We start from the raw sequence: 27,163 nt of genomic DNA on the forward strand, positions 1-27,163 counted from the left end.
TCACAGCTGATCTCTGACAAACGACAGCACCTCAATCTGTATAGAGAATGAAAGATGTAAGTTTATTAGACAAAGTGCTTGAAATCATTCAGTGTTTCATCATCTGTTCAGAGCTGAAGAAGGTTCAGAATGTAGAAGTTTAGAAAATGGAAACTCCAAACAGCTGAAGCCAACAGGAAGCAGCTTCAAACAAACACAACAAGAGAAAAAACTCTGAATGTTTCACATTAAAGTTGTACATTTCTCATAAAAACAGGACAAAGACTTGAAAAAGTCGTGTTTTTCCTTCCAGGAACCACATGGCTTCACTTTTAAAGGTGAAGTGTGACAGAAATGGACATATTTGAAGTCCAACACCTTTTTCCAGTCACATTATTAAAGCAGACAAACTACAAGCTCATTTTCATTCCAACAAGTCATCTTCTGACCTGGACTAACAACACTGGTCTCTATGTGCAGCTGGCTGTGAGACCAGTGCTCAGGGAGCGTCTACAAAGTGCAACACTGAAAGAACATCACACACTCATTTGCTTCCAGCACTTTCACACAAACATCTACTGTCATTATTGTCACCAAACTCTGTGGATCCTTTATTGCAAATTCAAATGGGATCAAATGGTCAGACAAAAGAGGCTTATGAGGAAATATGATGAAATGTTGTGTATTAGCAGCAAGTTATTGAATCTTTTTCCTCAGAAACCAAACAAAATGATTGACAAACATGTTTTTACAAACTCAGTGTTGGACTTGGATCAGCAGGATAAGCTGATGTTTAAAGGCATTTGAGTCTCGCTGTATGAGAGTCCAGTTCTTACTCAATATTTATGGATGATGTTCTTTCAGTGTTGCACTTTGTAGTCGCTCCCTGAGCCTCACAGCCAGCTGCACATGGACCAGCTGACATTACCCAGCATTAGAGGCGGCTGTAAAAAATTCATGTTCCCATTTAAATGGTTTTAATTTGAATAAAACGATGTTGATTCATTCAATCCTGAATCGATGTTTAATATAAATGTATTTTGCCAGAATCTCAGGTTAAAGCTCACAAACTACTTCAACAAGCAGCAAACAGCTAAAACAGTAAATGAGAGCAGCTAAACACACAAAGATGGAAACACAGAGCGTGGATCGTTCACTCGACGGCACGTACACGGACACGCCGTCGGGGCTGAAAGTGGACAGCTCACAGATCCTGAAGCTGCAGGTTTCATCTGTCTCCAACCAAAACTGAGTGAAGCAGCAGCAAAAGAAGATCCAAACTCTGCTTCACGTTTGATAAACATGCTCATGAATTCTCTCTGACTTTGGCTGTTCCTGCCTGCACAGCTCTCTCTCTCTCAGTGTACTCCAAGAACAGCTTCAAACATCTGTTTCTGCATCATTCACTGTTTATTAGCCACCAGTCTGCTGTTGTGTTCAGTGCTGTCGGCCTCTGACAGTAAAGCCTCATTTCTGCTGTTCCATGGAAACTTTTTAAAATGATGACAGATTACAAACTCTCAGCTGTGTCTGTAATCAAACCTCTGTAACTTTGCTTCACTTCAGCAGCATCAGCTCATGTTCACATGTTGCTTCATGGTTTGCTTCAGTTTTTGATCGACTGCAGAATATTTTGAAGGTTATCTGCTATAAAAAGCCAGAAGAGGAAAATCTGCTTCATGTGTTTCTGTTTGATCCTCAGTGACTTTGACACAAAGGCCTCTGCTGTGATGATCACACCTCTGATCAAGTCTCACAGTGTCACAACTGATAAATGATCAGAGTTAGAATATTTCTGACTGTCTGCTGTGTGCCGTGACCTTTGACCTGCTAAAGACAGTCAGCTGTGGATTATTCATTGTTGTGTCTGATACTTAGAACTGTGAGGAAGAAGCTACACAGTTAATCAGGGTCCCCTCTCTCTGAATCAGGAAAGGTGGGCAGGCCGCGTGTGGGCCGCGGGCCATACGTTGAGTATCACTGTTTGAAATGTGAACATTGTTCTGCTGCAGTCAATGGACTAAACCAGAGAAGAAGAAAACAGACTTTACCATGAAGATCCTCAGTGTGGATCAGTATAATATCAGCCTGATGTCTGCAGTTTAGTGTCAGCACAACTTTCACATCATATTCATCTCAGCACAACTAAAACATGCTGACTGACCTCAGAGTTTCAAGTTTACATCCTGGACTCTCCAGGAAACCACACAGATGCTTCACTCCTGGATCCTGCAGCTTGTAGTTGGAGCTCAGCTCCAGCTCTCTCAGATGGGAGGGGTTGGACTTCAGTGCTGCTGCCAGATAATCACAGCTGATCTCTGACAAACCACAGCTCCACAATCTGTATAAAGAATGAAAGATGTAAGTTTATTAGACAAAGTGCTTGAAATCATTCAGTGTTTCATCATCTGTTCAGAGCTGAAGAAGGTTCAGAATGTAGAAGTTTAGAAAATGGAAACTCCAAACAGCTGAAGCCAACAGGAAGCAGCTTCAAACAGGAAAGTGTGCAGAGTTTCAGACTATATGTCCTGATGCAGCCAGTTGGATTTTGGAGATTTGAATCTCTGTTCTGTGACTAAGTCCTTGAATCATTTCTTCCAGTTGGTCCAACAAGACAGACTAAGTATTGGACATGTGTTGTGGCTCCATCAGGGGAGCTTCTAAATGTGATGTGATGGCCCCTCTGGGTCTGTCAGGTCACAGCACTGAAGAGAGCTCAAACTGGGCACACAGCTGTTCCAGTCTGGACCAAAGACTCTATACTGGGACTGAGGGACTGCTTTGACTGCACCCACTGGGACTTTTTAAAGGCTCATGTTCTCAATTAGATCATCGATTTCTACTGACATTTCTTTCTGGGAAAAATGGGGATTACTTTGGAAACAGGAAGTATTTTCCCCAATAAGCAGCCCTGGATTAGTAAATCACTCCAACATGTTCTCAGGCAGAAGAAGCTGTCTTGTTATGAGGGAGAGAAGAAAAAGATTGAGGCACAGAAACCTGTTGAAAGAGAGATAAAGCAGCTAAAATCAGGTGTAAAAGTAAAGCAGAGGATGAGCTGAATAAAGGACACTCAAGGCTGGCTTGGAAAGGAATGAAGTCCATGGTGGGGATGCAGAACAAGGAGCAAAGATGAATGTGATGCTGAATCAGCAGAAGACTTGGACTCATTTGATTCCAGCTTTGATATCATTGATTTCAATGAAGAGCTTTGTGATTGTAGCAAAGGGCTGGTAGCTCTGAGAGTCCCACTGATGAGGTGTTTGTGTGGAATTCTCTTAGTGGGACCAAAGAGAGAAAAAGCCCTGGTCCTGATGCTGTGGGAGGGAAATGATTGAAGTGTGCTGTGAGGAAGTGACTGGGAGATTTTCACACATTTTCCAGTCCTCCTTGGAACAACAGGAAGTTCCCAGCATATGGAAACAAAGGTTAAGTGTCCTATGGCACTCAGTGATGATGGTGCTGTGGCCCCACCACCTCCACCTCTTTGTAAAGGAACTAACTGTAATCTGAAGCTTCAAATGGAACTAAGACTTCCTCCACTAGGTGGCAGTGTCTGATGAGAAAGTGTTAGTGGAGCTGGCCTGGAGTCAGAAACAGGAAGATGCAGGATTTGGGCTGAAATGGGCAAAAGTGGTTAGCACTAGTGCCTTAGAGCAAGAAGGTTGTAGGTTGAAGCTTGTTGGTCAGCTGGGCCTTTCTGTGGAGGTTGGATGTTCTCCCACAGTCCAATGAAATGCTGCTTAGGTTCATTGGTGCTTCTACATTGGCTGTAGGTGTGGATGTGAGGGAGTGCTTCTCTGTCGCTCTCTGTTGGCCCTGTGATGGACTGCTCACCTGTGCAGGTGGACCACGCCTCTTGCCCTATGACAGCTAGGGCACAGGCTGCAGCCCTGTGAGCCTAAGCTGAATAAACAGTTAGCAAAAATGATCCATAGATGGCCTGAAATCCCCCAGTTAGCAGTTTGGTAGATAGCTATGACATGCTAATCCCATCCAGCAGCTGTATTCTACCTGTAAGCTGATCCCTGCTGAGCCAAAGCACTTTTTCATATACAAATTACAACCTTTAATAGAAACCTATTGGTCAGCATCTTATTAGCCTGCTGTTAGCTTCATTCCACAGAAAACTGAGAGAAACTAACAGAGTTGATAAAGAATAAAGAGAAATGTGCTGATTTAAAGCCTTTGAAGTGCTTCAGATGATCTCTGTCCACTTCTGTCCACTCATTCATTCATGTAAGCTTTCTAATGCAGCTTTGATCTTCACAGTCTGCTTGATGAAACTCATTCTAACCCTGAATGTCAGAGTGTTCCTCCTTCTCTTTCCCATCATTCATGCTGGCAGTGGAGGAGATTTGGATGTTGGACTGTGTTTTGGATGATGTGTGTATGTTTGTGTTGGACTGCTGTCTGTAAAGCAAACGCACATTTTGCTTTGGATTTCAGTGTCACACAGACTTTAAGGTGCAATGAAGAGTTTGAGAGTTTCACAGTGAATTTTCCAGTGGAGGATTTTTCTTCTTCTTTGAAGGTTTGAAATGTGAACATTGTTCTGCTGCAGTCAATGGACTAAACCAGAGAAGAAGAAAACATACTTTACCATGAAGATCCTCAGTGTGGATCAGTATAATATCAGCCTGATGTCTGCAGTTTAGTGTCAGCACAACTTTCACATCATATTCATCTCAGCACAACTAAAACATGCTGACTGACCCCAGAGTTTCAAGTTTACATCCTGGACTCTCCAGGAAACCACACAGATGCTTCACTCCTGGATCCTGCAGCTTGTAGTTGGAGCTCAGCTCCAGCTCTCTCAGATGGGAGGGGTTGGACTTCAGTGCTGCTGCCAGATAATCACAGCTGATCTCTGACAAACCACAGCCCCTCAATCTGTATAGAGAATGAAAGATGTAAGTTTATTAGACAAAGTGCTTGAAATCATTCAGTGTTTCATCATCTGTTCAGAGCTGAAGAAGGTTCAGAATGTAGAAGTTTAGAAAATGGAAACTCCAAACAGCTGAAGCCAACAGGAAGCAGCTTCAAACAAACACAACAAGAGAAAAAACTCTGAATGTTTCACATTAAAGTCGTACATTTCTCATAAAAACAGGACAAAGACTTGAAAAAGTCGTGTTTTTCCTTCCAGGAACCACATGGCTTCACTTTTAAAGGTGAAGTGTGACAGAAATGGACATATTTGAAGTCCAACACCTTTTTCCAGTCACATTATTAAAGCAGACAAACTACAAGCTCATTTTCATTCCAACAAGTCATCTTCTGACCTGGACTAACAACACTGGTCTCTATGTGCAGCTGGCTGTGAGACCAGTGCTCAGGGAGCGTCTACAAAGTGCAACACTGAAAGAACATCACACACTCATTTGCTTCCAGCACTTTCACACAAACATCTACTGTCATTATTGTCACCAAACTCTGTGGATCCTTTATTGCAAATTCAAATGGGATCAAATGGTCAGACAAAAGAGGGTTATGAGGAAATATGATGAAATGTTGTGTATTAGCAGCAAGTTATTGAATCTTTTTCCTCAGAAACCAAACAAAATGATTGACAAACATGTTTTTACAAACTCAGTGTTGGACTTGGATCAGCAGGATAAGCTGATGTTTAAAGGCATTTGAGTCTCGCTGTATGAGAGTCCAGTTCTTACTCAATATTTATGGATGATGTTCTTTCAGTGTTGCACTTTGTAGACGCTCCCTGAGCCTCACAGCCAGCTGCACATGGACCAGCTGACATTACCCAGCATTAGAGGCGGCTGTAAAAAATTCATGTTCCCATTTAAATGGTTTTAATTTGAATAAAACGATGTTGATTCATTCAATCCTGAATCGATGTTTAATATAAATGTATTTTGCCAGAATCTCAGGTTAAAGCTCACAAACTATTTCAACAAGCAGCAAACAGATAAAACAGTAAATGAGAGCAGCTAAACACACAAAGATGGAAACACAGAGCGTGGATCGTTCACTCGACGGCACGTACACGGACACGCCGTCGGGGCTGAAAGTGGACAGCTCACAGATCCTGAAGCTGCAGGTTTCATCTGTCTCCAACCAAAACTGAGTGAAGCAGCAGCAAAAGAAGATCCAAACTCTGCTTCACGTTTGATAAATATGCTCATGAATTCTCTCTGACTTTGGCTGTTCCTGCCTGCACAGCTCTCTCTCTCTCAGTGTACTCCAAGAACAGCTTCAAACATCTGTTTCTGCATCATTCACTGTTTATTAGCCACCAGTCTGCTGTTGTGTTCAGTGCTGTCGGCCTCTGACAGTAAAGCCTCATTTCTGCTGTTCCATGGAAACTTTTTAAAATGATGACAGATTACAAACTCTCAGCTGTGTCTGTAATCAAACCTCTGTAACTTTGCTTCACTTCAGCAGCATCAGCTCATGTTCACATGTTGCTTCATGGTTTGCTTCAGTTTTTGATCGACTGCAGAATATTTTGAAGGTTATCTGCTATAAAAAGCCAGAAGAGGAAAATCTGCTTCATGTGTTTCTGTTTGATCCTCAGTGACTTTGACACAAAGGCCTCTGCTGTGATGATCACACCTCTGATAAAGTCTCACAGTGTCACAACTGATAAATGATCAGAGTTAGAATATTTCTGACTGTCTGCTGTGTGCCGTGACCTTTGACCTGCTAAAGACAGTCAGCTGTGGATTATTCATTGTTGTGTCTGATACTTAGAACTGTGAGGAAGAAGCTACACAGTTAATCAGGGTCCCCTCTCTCTGAATCAGGAAAGGTGGGCAGGCCGCGTGTGGGCCGCGGGCCATACGTTGAGTATCACTGTTTGAAATGTGAACATTGTTCTGCTGCAGTCAATGGACTAAACCAGAGAAGAAGAAAACAGACTTTACCATGAAGATCCTCAGTGTGGATCAGTATAATATCAGCCTGATGTCTGCAGTTTAGTGTCAGCACAACTTTCACATCATATTCATCTCAGCACAACTAAAACATGCTGACCTCAGAGTTTCAAGTTTACATCCTGGACTCTCCAGGAAACCACACAGATGCTTCACTCCTGGATCCTGCAGCTTGTTGTTGTCGCTCAGGTCCAGCTCTCTCAGATGGGAGGGGTTGGACTTCAGTGCTGCTGCCAGATAATCACAGCTGATCTCTGACAAACCACAGTCCCTCAATCTGTATAAAGAATGAAAGATGTAAGTTTATTAGACAAAGTGCTTGAAATCATTCAGTGTTTCATCATCTGTTCAGAGCTGAAGAAGGTTCAGAATGTAGAAGTTTAGAAAATGGAAACTCCAAACAGCTGAAGCCAACAGGAAGCAGCTTCAAACAAACACAACAAGAGAAAAAACTCTGAATGTTTCACATTAAAGTCGTACATTTCTCATAAAAACAGGACAAAGACTTGAAAAAGTCGTGTGTTTCCTTCCAGGAACCACATGGCTTCACTTTTAAAGGTGAAGTGTGACAGAAATGGACATATTTGAAGTCCAACACCTTTTTCCAGTCACATTATTAAAGCAGACAAACTACAAGCTCATTTTCATTCCAACAAGTCATCTTCTGACCTGGACTAACAACACTGGTCTCTATGTGCAGCTGGCTGTGAGACCAGTGCTCAGGGAGCGTCTACAAAGTGCAACACTGAAAGAACATCACACACTCATTTGCTTCCAGCACTTTCACACAAACATCTACTGTCATTATTGTCACCAAACTCTGTGGATCCTTTATTGCAAATTCAAATGGGATCAAATGGTCAGACAAAAGAGGGTTATGAGGAAATATGATGAAATGTTGTGTATTAGCAGCAACTTATTGAATCATTTTCCTCAGAAACCAAACAAAATGATTGACAAACATGTTTTTACAAACTCAGTGTTGGACTTGGATCAGCAGGATAAGCTGATGTTTAAAGGCATTTGAGTCTCGCTGTATGAGAGTCCAGTTCTTACTCAATATTTATGGATGATGTTCTTTCAGTGTTGCACTTTGTAGACGCTCCCTGAGCCTCACAGCCAGCTGCACATGGACCAGCTGACATTACCCAGCATTAGAGGCGGCTGTAAAAAATTCATGTTCCCATTTAAATGGTTTTAATTTGAATAAAACGATGTTGATTCATTCAATCCTGAATCGATGTTTAATATAAATGTATTTTGCCAGAATCTCAGGTTAAAGCTCACAAACTATTTCAACAAGCAGCAAACAGCTAAAACAGTAAATGAGAGCAGCTAAACACACAAAGATGGAAACACAGAGCGTGGATCGTTCACTCGACGGCACGTACACGGACACGCCGTCGGGGCTGAAAGTGGACAGCTCACAGATCCTGAAGCTGCAGGTTTCATCTGTCTCCAACCAAAACTGAGTGAAGCAGCAGCAAAAGAAGATCCAAACTCTGCTTCACGTTTGATCAATATGCTCATGAATTCTCTCTGACTTTGGCTGTTCCTGCCTGCACAGCTCTCTCTCTCTCAGTGTACTCCAAGAACAGCTTCAAACATCTGTTTCTGCATCATTCACTGTTTATTAGCCACCAGTCTGCTGTTGTGTTCAGTGCTGTCGGCCTCTGACAGTAAAGCCTCATTTCTGCTGTTCCATGGAAACTTTTTAAAATGATGACAGATTACAAACTCTCAGCTGTGTCTGTAATCAAACCTCTGTAACTTTGCTTCACTTCAGCAGCATCAGCTCATGTTCACATGTTGCTTCATGGTTTGCTTCAGTTTTTGATCGACTGCAGAATATTTTGAAGGTTATCTGCTATAAAAAGCCAGAAGAGGAAAATCTGCTTCATGTGTTTCTGTTTGATCCTCAGTGACTTTGACACAAAGGCCTCTGCTGTGATGATCACACCTCTGATCAAGTCTCACAGTGTCACAACTGATAAATGATCAGAGTTAGAATATTTCTGACTGTCTGCTGTGTGCCGTGACCTTTGACCTGCTAAAGACAGTCAGCTGTGGATTATTCATTGTTGTGTCTGATACTTAGAACTGTGAGGAAGAAGCTACACAGTTAATCAGGGTCCCCTCTCTCTGAATCAGGAAAGGTGGGCAGGCCGCGTGTGGGCCGCGGGCCATACGTTGAATATCACTGTTTGAAATGTGAACATTGTTCTGCTGCAGTCAATGGACTAAACCAGAGAAGAAGAAAACAGACTTTACCATGAAGATCCTCAGTGTGGATCAGTATAATATCAGCCTGATGTCTGCAGTTTAGTGTCAGCACAACTTTCACATCATATTCATCTCAGCACAACTAAAACATGCTGACTGACCTCAGAGTTTCAAGTTTACATCCTGGACTCTCCAGGAAACCACACAGATGCTTCACTCCTGGATCCTGAAGGTTGCTGTTGAAGCTCAGGTCCAGCTCTCTCAGATGGGAGGGGTTGGACTTCAGTGCTGCTGCCAGATAATCACAGCTGATCTCTGACAAACCACAGTCCCTCAATCTGTATAAAGAATGAAAGATGTAAGTTTATTAGACAAAGTGCTTGAAATCATTCAGTGTTTCATCATCTGTTCAGAGCTGAAGAAGGTTCAGAATGTAGAAGTTTAGAAAATGGAAACTCCAAACAGCTGAAGCCAACAGGAAGCAGCTTCAAACAAACACAACAAGAGAAAAAACTCTGAATGTTTCACATTAAAGTCGTACATTTCTCATAAAAACAGGACAAAGACGTGAAAAAGTCGTGTTTTTCCTTCCAGGAACCACATGGCTTCACTTTTAAAGGTGAAGTGTGACAGAAATGGACATATTTGAAGTCCAACACCTTTTTCCAGTCACATTATTAAAGCAGACAAACTACAAGCTCATTTTCATTCCAACAAGTCATCTTCTGACCTGGACTAACAACACTGGTCTCTATGTGCAGCTGGCTGTGAGACCAGTGCTCAGGGAGCGTCTACAAAGTGCAACACTGAAAGAACATCACACACTCATTTGCTTCCAGCACTTTCACACAAACATCTACTGTCATTATTGTCACCAAACTCTGTGGATCCTTTATTGCAAATTCAAATGGGATCAAATGGTCAGACAAAAGAGGGTTATGAGGAAATATGATGAAATGTTGTGTATTAGCAGCAAGTTATTGAATCTTTTTCCTCAGAAACCAAACAAAATGATTGACAAACATGTTTTTACAAACTCAGTGTTGGACTTGGATCAGCAGGATAAGCTGATGTTTAAAGGCATTTGAGTCTCGCTGTATGAGAGTCCAGTTCTTACTCAATATTTATGGATGATGTTCTTTCAGTGTTGCACTTTGTAGACGCTCCCTGAGCCTCACAGCCAGCTGCACATGGACCAGCTGACATTACCCAGCATTAGAGGCGGCTGTAAAAAATTCATGTTCCCGTTTAAATGGTTTTAATTTGAATAAAACGATGTTGATTCATTCAATCCTGAATCGATGTTTAATATAAATGTATTTTGCCAGAATCTCAGGTTAAAGCTCACAAACTATTTCAACAAGCAGCAAACAGATAAAACAGTAAATGAGAGCAGCTAAACACACAAAGATGGAAACACAGAGCGTGGATCGTTCACTCGACGGCACGTACACGGACACGCCGTCGGGGCTGAAAGTGGACAGCTCACAGATCCTGAAGCTGCAGGTTTCATCTGTCTCCAACCAAAACTGAGTGAAGCAGCAGCAAAAGAAGATCCAAACTCTGCTTCACGTTTGATCAATATGCTCATGAATTCTCTCTGACTTTGGCTGTTCCTGCCTGCACAGCTCTCTCTCTCTCAGTGTACTCCAAGAACAGCTTCAAACATCTGTTTCTGCATCATTCACTGTTTATTACCCACCAGTCTGCTGTTGTGTTCAGTGCTGTCGGCCTCTGACAGTAAAGCCTCATTTCTGCTGCTCAACACTGAAGAAATGTAAACTTTTCAAAATGATGACAAATTGGAAAACACCTAAACCCAGGAGATGTAACCCTTCTCTCTGGGGCGGAGGCAAGCGGACCACCTCTTTGATTAGAGCTGTGTCTCTAATCAAAGCAGAGATGGAACGATGCCACTTTTTTTTTTTAATATCTTGCTGCATTTTGTATAAGTTCATACTCAAGTTTAAAAAATCTAAACACTAAAGCTGTTCTGTTATACCTGTCTGCAAAAACACACTGCAGCCAAAACATTAGACAATACTGATCTTTGTATTTAAACTTTTTTCAGAACTTTAAATCTAAAGTATTTAAAGTAATATTCAAAAGTCATTTAAATCAGTCTGATGCAGACTTCAAAAACTCTTTGGTTGTGACTAAAAGAAGTGCAACATCAGCACCAAATAATGTTTCTATTGAACAACTAACACAAACAGGTTGTAGAATGGAGCCTTTTATACTCACAGCTGAACAGAAACAACATCCAGAGTCGAAAACAGTGCAAATAACTGCAAACAGGCTTCATGACACTCATGTTTGATCAGATTCACTCCCTGCTCTCACACAGCAACTCCAGACCTGCATTCATCTTTTCCCTCTGAACCCCCCAAACATACAAACCCTGAGCCACTACCATTGCCCTTTCACTGACTGCCCCACTCCACCATTTGACCCTTAGAACTGAAGACGCTTCTCTCATAAGAGGTGAAACATCTTCAAGGAAACTTAAAGAAGTCCAGACGCTTTTCTTTCCAAGCTTCTTAGACTACGATGACCTGGATGTCTGAGAACCTTCACAGACTGATTTTACAAGAACAACTTGTGTCAAAAATCCCTGGCAGTGCCTCTCTGTCACACACACAAATCACTACAGTTACAAATTTAATAACTTAAAAAGTAAAAAGACCACTTTTGAGCCGTGTCTTTTTGGCCATAACGAATACCAAAAGAACCGAAATTTAATAACATTAAAACCAAACAATAAATGAGCAAAGTAGTGCATGATAAATATAGATGACAAATACAAAGTGCAATATAGAAACACTGGGTAAAAAGAAATGAACAATTAAAAAGGAGGATAACAGATGTGAGCAGTAGTTAAACAGTAGAAATAAATATATAATAAACAAACAAAAATAGATAATAAATGAAAGCCAGGTCAGAAAGGTGAGTTTGGCTTTAAAAGCATGAAAACACACTGCTGTCTTCAGGAAGGCTGCTCCAGTAACAGAAAGTCATCTACATGTGGGTTTAGTTCTGACTTTAGGGACAAGTAAAAAAAACAAAATAAAATAAAAACATCTGTCCAGACAACCTGACAGTCAAAAATATAAACTCAGGAACTTAAAAGGAAAATTGTGCTGACTTTGAACGTCCGCATCAAGATAAACTTACAGATTTAAGAGTCAAAAAGTGTCAAAACGTCTGTATCCTTACCTGAGAGTTTCAAGTTTACAGTCAGGACTCTTTAGTCCAACACACAGCAAATCCAATCCTGAATCCTGCAGCTTGTTCGAGCTCAGGTCCAGCTCTCTCAGATGATTGGATGGGGAGCTGAGAATTTCAGACAAAGCTTCAAAGCTTCTTTTTGAGAGTTTACAATCTCTCAGCCTGAGGAAGAATAACAATGGAGACATATTATTTTATTCATCTAGCATTATTAAACATATTTGTTCATAGATTCACTTACAGCACTTTCTTGGATGCTTTGACCACTGGCAGCAGCTTCAAAAATGCCTTCTCTGAACCGGAGTATTTCTCCAGGTCGAACTCATCCAGATCTGATGACAGTAAGATGAAGACCAGAGCCGACCACTGAGCAGGAGACAGTTGATCTGTGGAGAGACGTCCTGATCTCAGGGACTGTTGGATCTCCTCCACTAGAGAACGATCATCCAGTTCATTCAGACAGTGGAACAGGTTGATGCTTTTCTCTGCAGACAGTTTCCCACTGAGCTTCTTCTTGATGTAGTGAACTGTTTCCTGATTGGTCTGTGAGCTACTTCCTGTCTGTGTCAGCATGCATAGGAGATCCTGATTGGTCTGCAGTGAAAGACCCAGGAGGAAGCGGAGGAACAAGTCCAGGTGTCCATTTGGACTCTCTAAGGCTTTGTCCACAGCACTCTGGTAGAAGTCTTTTACAGTAAGTGTTTTCTGGAAGATTTTAAAGAGAGGAGATTGTTTCTTAAGCAGGTTGACTCCAGAGTTGATGAAGGTCAGATAGACATGAAGAGCAGCAAAGAACTCCTGAATGCTCAGATGGATGAAACAGTAAACAACGTTGTTGAACATGTGGCACTCATCAGCTTTAAAGATCTGTGTGAACACTCCTGAGTACACTGAGGCTGCTCTGATATCGATGCCACACTCTGTCAGGTCTGATTCATAGAAGATCAGGTTTCCTTTCTGCAGCTGATCAAAGGCCAGTTTTCCCAGAGACTCAATGATCTTCCTGCATGAATCTGTCTCAGCTCCTCCATCATACTTGATGTCCTTCGTTTTTAGGTGAAATAGCACAAGGCGTAGGTAGAGCTCTGTGAGAGTCTTAGGCAGATCTTTGCTCTCTTTGTTCTTCATGACAAACTCCAGAACTGTAGCAGTGATCCAGCAGAAGACTGGGATGTGGCACATGATGTGGAGGCTTCGTGATGTCTTGATGTGGGAGATGATGCTGCTGGCCTGCTCCTCATCTCTGAATCTCTTCCTGAAGTACTCCTCCTTCTGTGGGTCAGTGAACCCTCTGACTTCTGTCACCATGTCAACAATGTCACAAAGGATCTTATTGGCTGCTGCAGGTCGTGTGGTTATCCAGAGGCGAGCAGAGGGAAGCAGTTTCCCCCTGATGAGGTTTATCAGCAGCACATCCACTGAGGTGGACTTTCTAGGGTCAGTCAGGATTGCAGTTTTGTGGAAGTCCAGAGGAGGTCGACACTCATCCAGACCATCAAAGATGAACACAACCTGGAAGTCTTCAAAGATGTAGATTCCTGCTTTTTTGGTTTCAGTAAAGATGTGATGAACAAGTTCCACCAAGCTGAACTTTTCCTCTTTCAGCAGATTCAGCTCTCTGAAAGTGAATGGAAACATGAACTGGATGTCCTGGTTGGCTTTGTCTTCAGCCCAGTCCAGGGTGAACTTCTGTGTTAGGACTGTTTTCCCAATGCCAGCCACTCCCATTGTCAGCACTGTTCTGATTGGTTTATCTCTTCCAGGTGGGAGTTTAAAGATGTCTTCTTGTCTGATGGTTGTTTCTGGTCTGTCTGGTTTCCTGGATGCTGTTTCAATCTGTCTGACCTCATGTTCATCATTAACCTCTGCAGTCCCTCCCCCTGTGATGTAGAGCTCTGTGTAGATCTGACTCAGGAGGGTCGGGTTTTCTGTTGTAGAAATCCCCTCGAGCACACACTGGAACTTCTGCTTCAGGTCTGACTTGAGTTTGAGCTGACACTCAGTGAGAATCTCTGCATGAATAAACAGCAAATGACACAAATGAGAAAACTGCATTCTGGTTACTGTGCTTATGTGTTCAGTTCACTGGACTCTTGGTGTCATGATCCGAGTGAGTCTGAGTAACTTTCCACAGCATCAGCTCTCCTCCCCTGGGTGGAGCCCTCCTCACTCCTCCCTGCTCCTCACCTGTTGCCAATTACTCCGGCAGTATTTATGAGCAGCACTCACAATGAACCTTCTCCAGATTGTGTGCTTAGCACAGTCAGTTCTCTGCCTCACATTTTGTCTTGTGCTCCTCAGCTTGTTTCGCGTAACCCTCTTTTCCTGTTCCCTAGTCGGCACCTGGATACATCTTCCAACTCTCGCCATAAGTCACGCCTCAGGATTCTGGCCTGCCACTGCTGGGAAAACTCACTCTTGCAAACTGCCATCCTCACCTGCCTGCCTCCCTGTGCACCCACATCTCACTCTGTACCCAGATTTAATTCATCTCCTCCTCCAGCTGATCTCCACCTGCAGCCACGTAACACCTCTTAGTTTTTAAATCTTGGACTCATTCACTACACTGTGGACCACTCTGATTATTATCTCCTTTGTTCCAGTGATCCTGGATAGTTTCTATTCGCCCGATTCTGCCCCTGTTGTTCCTTTGACCTGCCTCAGCTTATGTTCTGGCCTCAGCTCTGCACTTCTCATAATACCTCGCTTGCTGTTGAATTTAGCCGTGATTCAGCTTTCTCCGTCAAGAAATCTAGTAAAATACATTTCTGTTAAAAGTCACTCAGCCTCCGTTTTTTGGTTCTGTGCTTGACTCCATTCCTTTTCATGAGCCATTGAGCCCTGACACTTGGGTTATAACTGAGGGCAGGTTTTATAGAGACACATTCGATTTAATTATGTTTATTTATACAGCACCAAATCAATACTAGCAACATTTCACATATTACATAAACAACACTATGGAGCCAGTAATGAATAAATATGTAGAATAAATGAAAGAATTTCAAGTATAAAAGTTTTTTTTATTAATTCCTCCAAATAACAACAACAGTCACCCCAATGTGCTTTATATTGTAAGATAAAGAACCTACAATAATACAACAGAAAAAACCCCAACTATCTTTTTGGGTCCTGAAAACTGAAGGCTCTCCCTCCCATTCTACTTTTAAATACTCTGTGAACAACAAGTAGGCCTGCAGAGCGAGAGCGAAGTGCTCTAATAGGGGGATATGGTACTACAAGGTCATTAAGATAAGATGGGGCCTGATTATTTAAGACCTTGTATGTGAGGAGCAGGATTTTGAATTCAATTCTGGATTTAACAGGAAGTCGATACAGGAGAAATCTGCTCTCTCTTTCTAGTCCCTGTCAGGACTCTTGCTGCAGCATTTTGGATTAGCTGAAGCCTTTTCAGCGAGTTTTTAGGACTTGCTGATAATAATGAATTACAGTCGTCCAGCCTTGACGTAATAAATGCATAAACTTGTCACGGCTGGGGCAGCAGTCGTGCGGTGGAGTTAAATGAGGACCCAAGTTGCAGACAGTGGTGGAGATGCGAGTGAGGTTTTATTTACAGTGAACAAACCAAGGTGAGGGCAGAACTAAACATAAACCTAAACTGGAAAAACTACAGTGGCTTGCAAAAGTATTCGGCCCCCTTGAACTTTTCCACATTTTGTCACATTACAGCCACAAACATGAATCAATGTTAGTGGAATTCCACGTGAAAGACCAACACAAAGTGGTGCACACGTGAGAAGTGGAACGAAAATCATACATGACTCCAAACATTTTGTACAAATAAATAACTGCAAAGTGGGGTGTGCGTAATTATTCAGCCCCCTGAGTCAATACTTTGTAGAACCAGCTTTTGCTGCAGTTACAGCTGCCAGTCTTTTAGGGTCTGTCTCTACCAGCTTTGCACATCTACAGACTGAAATTCTTGCCCATTCTTCTTTGCAAAACAGCTCCAGCTCAGGCAGATTAGATGGGCAGCGTTTGTGAACAGCAGTTTTCAGATCTTGCCACAGATTCTGGATTGGATTTAGATCTGGACTTTGACTGGGCCGTTCTAACACATGGACATGTTTTGTTTTAAACCACTCCATTGTTGCCCTGGCTTTATGTTCAGGGTCGTTGTCCTGCTGGAAGGGGAACCTCCGCCCCAGTCTCAAGTCTTTTGCAGACTCCAAGAGGTTTTCTTCCAAGATTGCCCTGTATTTGGCTCCATCCATCTTCCCATCAACTCTGACCAGCTTCCCTGTCCCTGCTGAAGAGAAGCACCCCCAGAGCATGATGCTGCCACCACCATATTTGACAGTGGGGATGGTGTGTTCAGAGTGATGTGCAGTGTTAGTTTTCCACCACACATAGCGTTTTGCATTTTGAACAATAAGTTCCATTTTGGTCTCATCTGACCTGAGCACCTTCTTCCACATGTTTGCTGTGTCCCCCACATGGCTTGTGGCAAACTGCAAACGGCACTTCTTATGGTTTTCTGTTAACAATGGCTTTCTTCTTGCCACTCTTCCATAAAGGCCAACTTTGTGCAGTGCACGACTAATAGTTGTCCTATGGACAGATTCCCCCACCTGAGCTGTAGATCTCTGCAGCTCGTCCAGAGTCACCATGGGCCTCTTGGCTGCATTTCTGATCAGCGCTCTCCTTGTTCGGCCTTGTTCGATTACACACAGGTGCACTCTATTTAGTCATTAGCACTCATCAGGCAACGTCTATGTGCAACTGACTGCACTCAAACCAAAGGGGGCTGAATAATTACGCACACCCCACTTTGCAGTTATTTATTTGTAAAAAATGTTTGGAGTCATGTATGATTCTCGTTCCACTTCTCACGTGTACACCGCTTTGTGTTGGTCTTTCACCTGGAATTCCAATAAAATTGATTCATGTTTGTGGCTGTAATGTGACAAAATGTGGAAAAGTTCAAGGGGGCCGAATACTTTTGCCACTGTAACAGACAAACCTGAAAACATAAGGACAGCGGGGAATACACAGAGATGACACAAAGAAGGCTGGATAGAGAGACGAGTAGTAACACTGATTAACACAGTAATGCAGACGACACAACGAGGAACACAGGCAGACACATACTATAAATACACACAAGGTAATGAGGGAATGACACACAGGAGGGGAGCACAGCTGATCCTAATTCACAAGACGAGACACAAACCTTCAAAGTAAAACAGGAAACAGACTGTTTTACAACACAAACTCGGGGACACGAACAGAACACAGAGGAAAGACACAGGTAGAGATCAACCTAAGAACTAATACAAAATCAGAATTAACACAAAGTACACAAGGTGATACCAAAAATGAAACAAAACGCTGAACGACCCAGGACCATGACAGAACTAGTTTTTCAGCGTCACTCTGAGACAGGATATTTCTAACTTTAGAGATGTTGCACAAATGGAAGAAAGCAGTCTTGCATATTTGTTTAATATGTGCGTTGAAGGACATGTCCTGGTCAAAAATGACTCCAAGGTTCCTCACAGTGTTACTGGAGGCCAAGGTAATGCCATCCAGAGTAAGAATCTGCTTAGATACCATATTTCTAAGATTTTCAGGGCCGAGTACAATAACCTCAGTTTGATCTGAATTAAGAAGCAGAAAGTTAGCGGCCATCCAGGTCTTTCTGTCTTTAAGACATTCCTGCAGTTTAACTCATTGGTGTGTGTTTATGTTGATAAAACAGCTCTAAAACCAATCTGACAATATAAATCTGTAAAATGGGCAGAAAACCTGCTGCTGGTCCCATTTTAATCAAACCAACCCAAAGAGCAGATATTCATGTGTACACAGGAGGTTATTTGTGCAGATGCATAAAACACATATAAACTGTAGGCTTTCTGCAGTCTCTCACTCCTGAAAGTGTTGGCAAGTGTTTTGGATTTATTATTTATATGGATTTTAATGGCACCTGTGTAATGTTAACTAATGTTTTTATTGTTTATGTATTTTTTGTTTAGTCATTCCCTGACTTACCTGTGGGTTCTGGGATGGTTTTATTTAAATTCTCCAACAGATCATTCTTGTTTATCCTCCCCAAAAGATTTTTAGTGACTTCAAAAGTGTTGATAGAGTAGGTATCAAACATCAGATCCACTATGTCCGTCCTCTCTGCATTCTCCAGTTTACTCACTGGGATTGCTGGTAAACCTTCTACAGACCCGTTCTTCAGATGCCACTTGAATTTTTCAAAGTCATCACGTCCCAAATCCTCCAAAGTCCCCAGAAGGATTTCTTTAGGTGTCGTCATCTTTTACCCTGTAAGGACCCGATAAACAAAGACTGTAACAACAGCTGGAGAGGTAATTGTCTGATTTATCAGAATTTAACTTGATTCTAACAGCAGTTCATCACAATAAATTTCTAAGGCTCAGAATGCAACAAAACTGCACATGAAGAAGCACATAGAGAAGTATCCAAGTAACACTTTGCTACAATATAAAACAAACTATTATAAATAAAGAAAATATATAAACTAAATATATACACTACCCGTCAAACGTTTTAGAACAGCCCAATTTTTCCAGTGTTTTTGTCACGGTTTGCGAGCCGTGTGTAAATTATCAAAGGACCCTTTATGCAGGCAGCTCAGATGCAAGTGAGTTTATTCATCACATGGTGATACAAACAGAAATGGCGAAGGTGAGCATAGAAACTAAGCAAAAACCTAAAAACTAATAGTACACGAATATGAAGAAGTACACGAAGGGAAGACGAAAACACGGAACACAAGGGGTGGGAGCAAAGCACCACAACACATCACTATATAGACAGTTACACAGAGGGAGACACAGAAGGCAACAACACAGGGCGGAACAAATGGACAGAGAAGACTAAACACAGAACAGAGTGCACAGAGAAACAAGGGGGGCAGGGAATCAAAACCTAGGAAGCATAGAATAACTCACAAACTAAACTGACATAACACAAACATCACAAAGAACTGAAACCACTAGCTCAGGAGACCCAGGACCCTGACAGATACACAGACAAACCAGCAACTAACAGAGGCAAACACAAGGTTTAAATACACAGAGGGATAACGAGGGAATGAGACACAGAAGGAGGACACAGCTGGGAGTGATTGACAAGACGAGACAGAGGAAATGCAAACTAAACACACTGACATGAGACACGGACCTTCACAACAAAGCAGGAAATACAAAGACTGAACTTAGAGGTACAACAAAACACAGAACCAAAACGTAAGAATAAACAAAGACACATCATGAAATCAAAGATTAACAATACAAATCAGAAAACACTGAGTCACAGACCCAGGATCGTGACAGTTTTATTGAAAATATCCTTTTTATTTCTCATTGCACTCTGAAATGAAAGCATAGTACAAATAAGCAGTTGGAGTTAAAAATAAATCATGAAACACATTTATAGACCAAAGTTTATTCTAAACGTTTGACTGAACACACCCGTGGCTTCTGTCTACAATAGAAATCAAATATTCTCCCATATCTGTAGCAGATGTTCCCGTAAACGTGGACCTTGTAATAATAATAATAATAATAATAACTTTATTTATAAAGCGCTTTCAAACAAAGTGCTGTACAACTAAAGAGATAAATTAAATAAAAGCGATACATAGCAATACAGGTAAAAGACACAATACAAGTTAAAAACAATAAAAATGTAAAAACTAAAAGCCATAGAATTAAGACATGTAGGATCGGGTGAACAAATGTGTCTTCAACTTGGTTTTAAAAACCTCCACAGAGCAGCCTGCCGAATATCTTGTGGGAGGTTGTTCCACAGAAACGGGGCATGAAAAGAAAAAGCTCTCCAATTGTCTTTTTTCTGGCTCTAAGAACTTTTAGAAGACCAGAGTCCTGAGATCGGAGAGCACGAGATGGAACATAAAGGTGTAAAAGGTCGGAGAGGTATGAAGGTGCCAATCCGTTTAAAGCCTTGTAGGTGAGCAGCAGGACCTTAAAATCTGCTCGAACCTGACAAGGTAGCCAGTGAAGACATCTCAGAACAGGGGTAATGTGCTCAAATTTCCCAGTTCTTGTTAAAATGCGAGCAGCTGCATTTTGCACCAACGCCAGAATCTCAGGTTAAACCTCACAAAACTTTAACAACCACCAAACAGCTGAAACAGTAAATGAGAGCAGGAACACGGATTCTGCACAAAGACGTAAACACAAAGCTCAGAGCCGCCGACACATCAGAATCAGTGAGATGTCGCCTTTCTCACCCGATGGCACGGACACGGTCGGGGCTGAAAGCCGACAGCTCGCTGATTCTGATGTTTCGGCGGCTCCGAGCTTTGTGTTTACGTCCTTTTTACGCTGATTCTAAAGCTGTTAGTTTTATCTCTCTCCAAACAATATTGACTGAACCAGCAGCAAAAGAAGATCCAAACTACGCTTCACATAAACATCGTCATGAACTCACTCTGACTTTTGCTGTTTTGCTTCCACCAGGATAAAATCACACGTCATGCACAGCTCTCTCTCTCTCTCTCTCTCTCTCTCACACACAGTTTCCTGTCTAAAAATCTGTTTTCTGCATTATTCGCTTGCTTGTTACGCACAAGTCTACCGTTGTTTACAGCGCTGTCGGCCGCTGTTTTTTTCCTTTTACTTACTTCCGAAAAGAAAACCTAATTTCTGCCGTTCAACAGGCTTCTGAACAAATTTAAACTTTTTAAAATTATGCAAATTGCAAAACGCTGTGTCTGTCATAAAACCGCTGTAACTTCAGAGGTAATGTTCATATGTCGATTAATGGTTTTCTTTCGTTTTTGATCTACTGTAGAATATTTTTATAAAACCACCTTCATGTTTTTCTGTTTTATCTTCAGCTACTTTGACACAAAGGCCTCTGCTGTGATGCTCACACCTTTGATAAAGTCTTGCGAGTGTCAGCTTCCTTTTTATAGATACAAAAATATGTAAATGTACTGATCTGAATTATAATATTTCTGACTATCTGAGGCAAAATTTCCCAGATTCAAATCGAATTGAATCGAATCGTGGATCGAATTGATTCAGGACCTTGTGAATCGGAATCAAATCGATTCTAGAATTCAGTGACGATACCCTGCCCTATTTGCGACCATGTCAACATCCAGTCCAGGCTTTTTCAAGATTGGTACTACCACAGCTGATTTAAAACATTCAGGAAAGACTCAATGAAGTATTTAAAAGAAACAGGTTGTAGGGTCCTAATGCTGACCACAGTTCCTTTATAGCCCAGGCTGGTAGAGGATCCAAAGAACAGGTTGTACATCGAGCTGCTTTTACAACCTTCCTTAATCCAGAAAGGGAAATAGAGATGGACCAATGCGATATTACGTATCGGTCCATCTCTATTTCTATTAATTTACGTCAGTATCAATACTGATTTTGTATGTATTTTGAAGGATTTGAACCAAAGGCAAAAAATACCATGAGCAAAAAATGGCAGTCATGATTATAAAATAGGGAGTTTTTTTTTTTTAACATAGATTAAACTCGTTAAATAAAACAACAAGTTTATGGGCTTTCTTGTTATTCACAAGTTTCAGCGATTTAGCCCAGAGTCTAAAGTCATTCAGCCATCTGTTTATACATGGTTTAGCTTTAAAGTATCTGCATTTGTGAAGAAAAAATTTTCCCATTAACAAAATCGTCCTAATCAACAGGTCAAAATCTGCATTCTCAGCAAGTATTCCAAACTTTATTACTGTCACCGTCAAATGTGGTAACTGAATTCTCCTGGACTGTAGCCAGCTCCACATGTCAGTCCAGAAGGAGTGCACTGATTCACAGTAGAAAAACAAGTGATCCAGACTTTCAATATCATTTTCACAAAATGTGCAGGCGTTCACATCTAAGTTAAATTTCCGTCTTAAGAATTCATTGGTTGGATAAACCTCATTAATGATTTTAAAGTGAACCTCTTTTACTTTAGGGGAAAGAGGAAGTGAAATATACTTTTTTCTTATCGCCTTAACCTCCATGGTCTCAAATTCTTTAAGGATATAATTTCTTTTAACCAGATTAGGGCAAATGTCGTTGATCAAAATATTCCTGATCACTTTGTTTGTAAACCTGCTGTCACCAAATTCAACTCCAGCTATGCAGAGCTGCCTCAGTCCAGGAGAAATTTTAGACTGCACAATATCTTCTTTTATCATTGATCTCAAAGGGACTGGGATGGCTTTCACTAGGGATTTATATCTGTTAGCAGTACATCTTACATCAAATTTCTCACAAAACGTCTCATGTTTTAATAAGACCCCATTATCATCCGTAAAATGAGCTACAGCCCAAATCCCTTAAGATCTTCCAGTAGAGAAGGACCTGCTGATGGAAAGCTGAGAGTTTAACAGGTAACGAACTGCAATCAAAGTCACAACGTAACAAAAAGTCTATTCCACCCATTTTGCCAAAAATCACACTGGGAATAATGTTCCAAAAGGAATTTTTGTTCCTAATGAAAGATCTTAACCATTTCAGTTTTAGTACACCATTCATAACATCAAAGTCAATGGCATTAGCCCCACCCTCTTCATAATTCTTAATCATATCATTTTTCTTTATATAATGACATTTGTTCCTCCATATGAACCTAAAATTAAGATTATTTATAGATTTAATTAGTTTTGGAGATATGGGCAGAGAAAAGGCAGGATAGATTAGTCTGGACAGACTGTCCATTTTGGTTAGCAAGATTCTCCCAAACAGAGTTATGTCCCTTTGCAGCCACCTGTTTAAAATTGACTTACACTTTTCTATATTGGCACAGATATTCTTATTTTCAGTTGATGTCTTATCCTTGCAAATTACAATGCCCAGATACTTCACCTCTTTTTTTATCTGTATATTATCTATTGCTTGCAGGGGACACTCATGCAGAGCTAGAATTTCTTATTCATTAATATTCAGCTGCAGGCCAGAAGCTTTGGAGAAGTGGTTGATCACCTGCAAGGCTAAAGGAATCTGGTCCTCATTTTTTAAAAACAGGGTGGTATCATCTGCGAGCTGACTGATTATTATCTGTTCACCCATCACAGTTAACCCCTCAATGTGACTGTTTTTAATCAAAATAGATAACTCAGCAACCATGATGAACAGAAGTGGTGAGCTGCTACATCCCTGCCTTATCCCTCTATTAACCTCAAACCTTGAACATGTACCATGTTCTAGCAAAACAGAGCTGTTAATGTCATTATATAGCATCTCTATAACATTGATAAATTCCTGTCCAAAACCAAAAGACTGCAGAGTTTTTAATATGAACGTATGTTCAACTGAGTCAAATGCTTTGTAAAAATCCAAGAACAGGATGTATCCTCTCTCTTGTGTCACGATGAGTTGTGTGGCTGTCAGTGGCTGGACCCACGTGCAGGACTCAGAGAAAAAACATTAACTTAAACGACAGCTTCATTTGCTGGTGAGTCACCCTTGGCGATACATAAACAACAACTTAAACTAACTAGACTGGAGATGCTGAAGGTAGATGACAATGAATACACACACAACAAACGTGGAGGACGCAACAACTGGCAGGGAAAAACACAGGGCTTAAATACATACTGAGGTGATTAGGGAATGTGAAACAGGAGGAGAACACAGCTGGGACTCATCAGACATGACAAGACAAGGGGCGGCAAAACTCAACACATTGACATAGTACACAGACTTTCAAAGTAAAACAGGAAACTGAACAGACGTGGACTAAACTAGGGGATACAGTGATAGAACAAGAAACACACTGACAGAGATGACTGTATACTAACAGAAGTAACACAGAACCACGACCTAAGAAGGAGAACACAAGAAATGCCAAGGACCTAGGGAGTTAGGAATACTAGCGACAAAAATCAAACCCAAGAGAATCAAAACACATCATGAAATCAAAGATAACTAATACAAACAGAAAAACACTGAGTCCACAGACTCAGGACCGTGACATCTTGGATTATTTCACTGTACTCAAGGAGGTCCAAAACCAGCCCAATATTGTTATGAATTAGTCTTCCTTTCAAAAAACCTGATTGTGTTTCACTGATAATGTTTGAGATGCCTTTCTTTAGCCTCTCAGCTACAGCTCCAGACAGGATCTTATAGTCAGTGTTTAGTAAGGTGATGGGTCTTAAATTGTCTAAAATTCTTTTATCCTTACCCGATTTAGGGATCAGGGTTATCAGCGCTTGTTTCATGCTCGGCATCAGTTCTTTTTTTCTCTATCGATTCCTTTAATGCATCAAACAATAAAGTTCTTAGGTCCTTCCAGAAGAATTGATAAAAATTAGTAGTGAGTCCATCTGTCCCTGGGGACTTGTTTAATGCCATTTTCATGACCACCAAATCCAGTTCCTCAATTTGGCGGCCGCTACTAAGTTTTAAAATTACTCATACTAATCTTTCTGGGTCACAAATTAACTTTTAACATATTTTCAGGCGAGAAAGTAGCTGTGTAAACATCAAATATCTGCTCGGTTTATCAAGATACCGCATATTTGCAAAAGTGCTTCGACGTTTTCGGAGACGTCTGCTACCCACCAGCACTATAGCCAGCCAGGAGCTCGAGGGTCACTGAAGCCACCGAGAACGGCACATCGTTTTCAGATCACCGCGGACTTTCGCTACTCAGGTTAAACGTGATATATAAGTCCAGGGCCGTGCAGAGACGTTTAAAGGGGTGGGTGCTCAAAGTTAAAAAGGGGCACATTGAACCAGGCTGAATAACAACAACACACATTCATCAACAATCTAATATGGGATCGCATCATACTATATCACTGTTGTGAGGTGGCGACAAGGCAAAGCAAACGTAGCCGATGTTTTACCTGATGGGTACAATGTTGCTGTTGAGGTGTTTCTGCTGCTCCTGCTGCTGATAGTGCTGGAGGGCAGGGCTGTGTTGATCTGAGACTGTAGACATTAAAAAGTCCACAGGAGAGATGGTAGCTGATTAAACAAGTGTCATGAGATAATAACAAAATGCAAAGATTGGTGACAGCGCTTGGAACCATAAGGCAACAAAAAACTGTGAGAAATAATTTAGGCTCTGCCTGTGAATCACTCTTTGCTTCTCTTCTTCCTTCCATCATTTCATATATCACTCTCCACTTGCTGTCTATCTGAGAACAAGGCACAACTTGCTATTGCAATAAACTATAATCAAATTATCCACACCTAACAACTCTTGCACTTAATCTATAATAAAATGATGAAGAAAAATGTTATAGCACTGCCTTTAGTAGCCTCACACAGCTCCTACTGTTTCCTCCTCATGTCCTTACCAGCCATGTCTGGACAATGTTATATCATGAGTAATATTTTTTTTTTTAAATCCATCTAAATAAAACACACACATGCACACACACACAGTGACATTTTAGACCTTCTTCAGAATACTGTATATACTGTGGGCATCCTTACATTATTATTTATTACTAGAGCTACAATAATAAAGCAAAGAGGAGGGGGAAGTAATAAATATGAAATAATGTATTTATGATGATTCCATTTGTTTCACTATCCACTCTGTGCAGGGGCAAAGCTTATTACATTTTTAAACTGTAGAGATACAATAATTTTACTGCTGTAAAATCCAACTTTGTCTTATTAAAAATATAAATCTAATATAATCTGCTTCTTAATGTATGTTCTTTAAAATACAGTGTGTTTTTAATATATTATAATTATAATAATGCATAATTATGTGGACATGCATATTAGATCGTTTTTTAGTGAAATATAATCCCCCCAGAAAGGCAGGAAAAGCCTTACTTTAAAACTAAATATGTTTCTAAATACTTTAAAACTAAATATGTTCCCTAAAACGGTGACAGAGCTACAGACCCATGACAGCCTTACACAGGTAGCCAGCAGCTATGACCAGCACTACATGTGCAGTTAATAAAAGGACAGGTAATGTTTGTCACGCTGTTGCACACACAGCACGCTCGTTTGTTTCAGTTCGTCAAATTGCCACAAGACAACTTACCAACGTGTACGTAATAAGCCAATACTCCTGGGTGCTACACACTACAGTGTACGCTGTACACCTACTTACTGGGTTTGTCGCATCAGTCTGTGTCTCTGAGTTAACTTGTGTTTCTCCTACAGCTCCGGACCGCAACAAATGCGCGTGCTCTTTGTGAGCTCGTTCCCGGCTCGTAACCAGCGCGTTCTGCCGTCAAGGGCGATCATTGGTTAAATGTGATCATGTGACTGATGCAAGCCAGATCCTTTTATTTAGCAAAACTGTGATTAATAGTTAAATATTATTGTTGAGGGGCACAGACAGGACTCTGCACGCACACACATATAAAAATAAATAAATAATTTTTTTTTTTAAATTGCCTCAACAAAAGGGCACTTTGGGCACCCATCAGGAAAGGGGCGGGTGCTCAAGCCCCTCCAGCCCCCCCCCCCCCCCCCCCCTGCACATGCCTGTATTACACTTTACACTTTTTCAGTGTTTTGTTTGTTCGTGAGTAAATCGGTTTGGCTGAGATTAAAGTTATTAGATTAGATTAGATAAAATAAAACTTTATTAATCCCCCGGGTGGGTTCCTCCTTGGTTTTTACACAGCTGAATAAACATCAAACAGAAAACTGATTAAACAGAAGTATGAGACGGTCGAGAATTTACTCCAGTGTCCTGTTATATTGCAGATAGCAAGGAGCAGAGGACCGAGTTTATTAAACTCCACCGAGACAGCGGTGAGCCTAATCAGAAGGCTAGACCGTCCAATTTCCCCAGCCGTTTACTTCCGGCATATCCGACCTTCTGAGGACCCAGCCCACGTACGCCGCAAAGGCAGGGTCCTCAGGAGGATGCAG

General features: G+C 41.3%; 2 protein-coding genes across 2 annotated transcripts in view; both read right to left on the bottom strand.

Moving 5' to 3' along the window:
• LOC308394466 (NACHT, LRR and PYD domains-containing protein 3-like) lies at positions 1-26,588 on the bottom strand (the record flags this gene model as incomplete). The annotated part of the gene is made up of 10 exons (XM_080878824.1): positions 26,391-26,588; positions 25,159-25,243; positions 18,339-18,620; positions 12,568-14,338; positions 12,315-12,488; positions 9,268-9,436; positions 6,976-7,148; positions 4,696-4,872; positions 2,140-2,320; positions 1-36 (listed from the first exon to the last, which is right to left on the bottom strand). The coding sequence occupies exons 3-10, from the start codon at positions 18,610-18,612 to the stop codon at positions 1-3; spliced, it is 2,955 nt and encodes a 984-aa protein (XP_080734950.1). The 5' UTR covers positions 18,613-18,620; positions 25,159-25,243; positions 26,391-26,588.
• The window catches only part of LOC308394300 (NACHT, LRR and PYD domains-containing protein 12-like), a 168,294-nt gene that overhangs the window by 4,064 nt on the left and 137,067 nt on the right, over positions 1-27,163 (bottom strand). The gene's annotated exons all lie outside the window — the stretch shown is intronic.

Source organism: Rhamphochromis sp. 'chilingali' (genome assembly GCF_963969265.1).
Source record: "Rhamphochromis sp. 'chilingali' genome assembly, chromosome: 3".
Lineage (NCBI taxonomy): Eukaryota > Metazoa > Chordata > Actinopteri > Cichliformes > Cichlidae > Rhamphochromis > Rhamphochromis sp. 'chilingali'.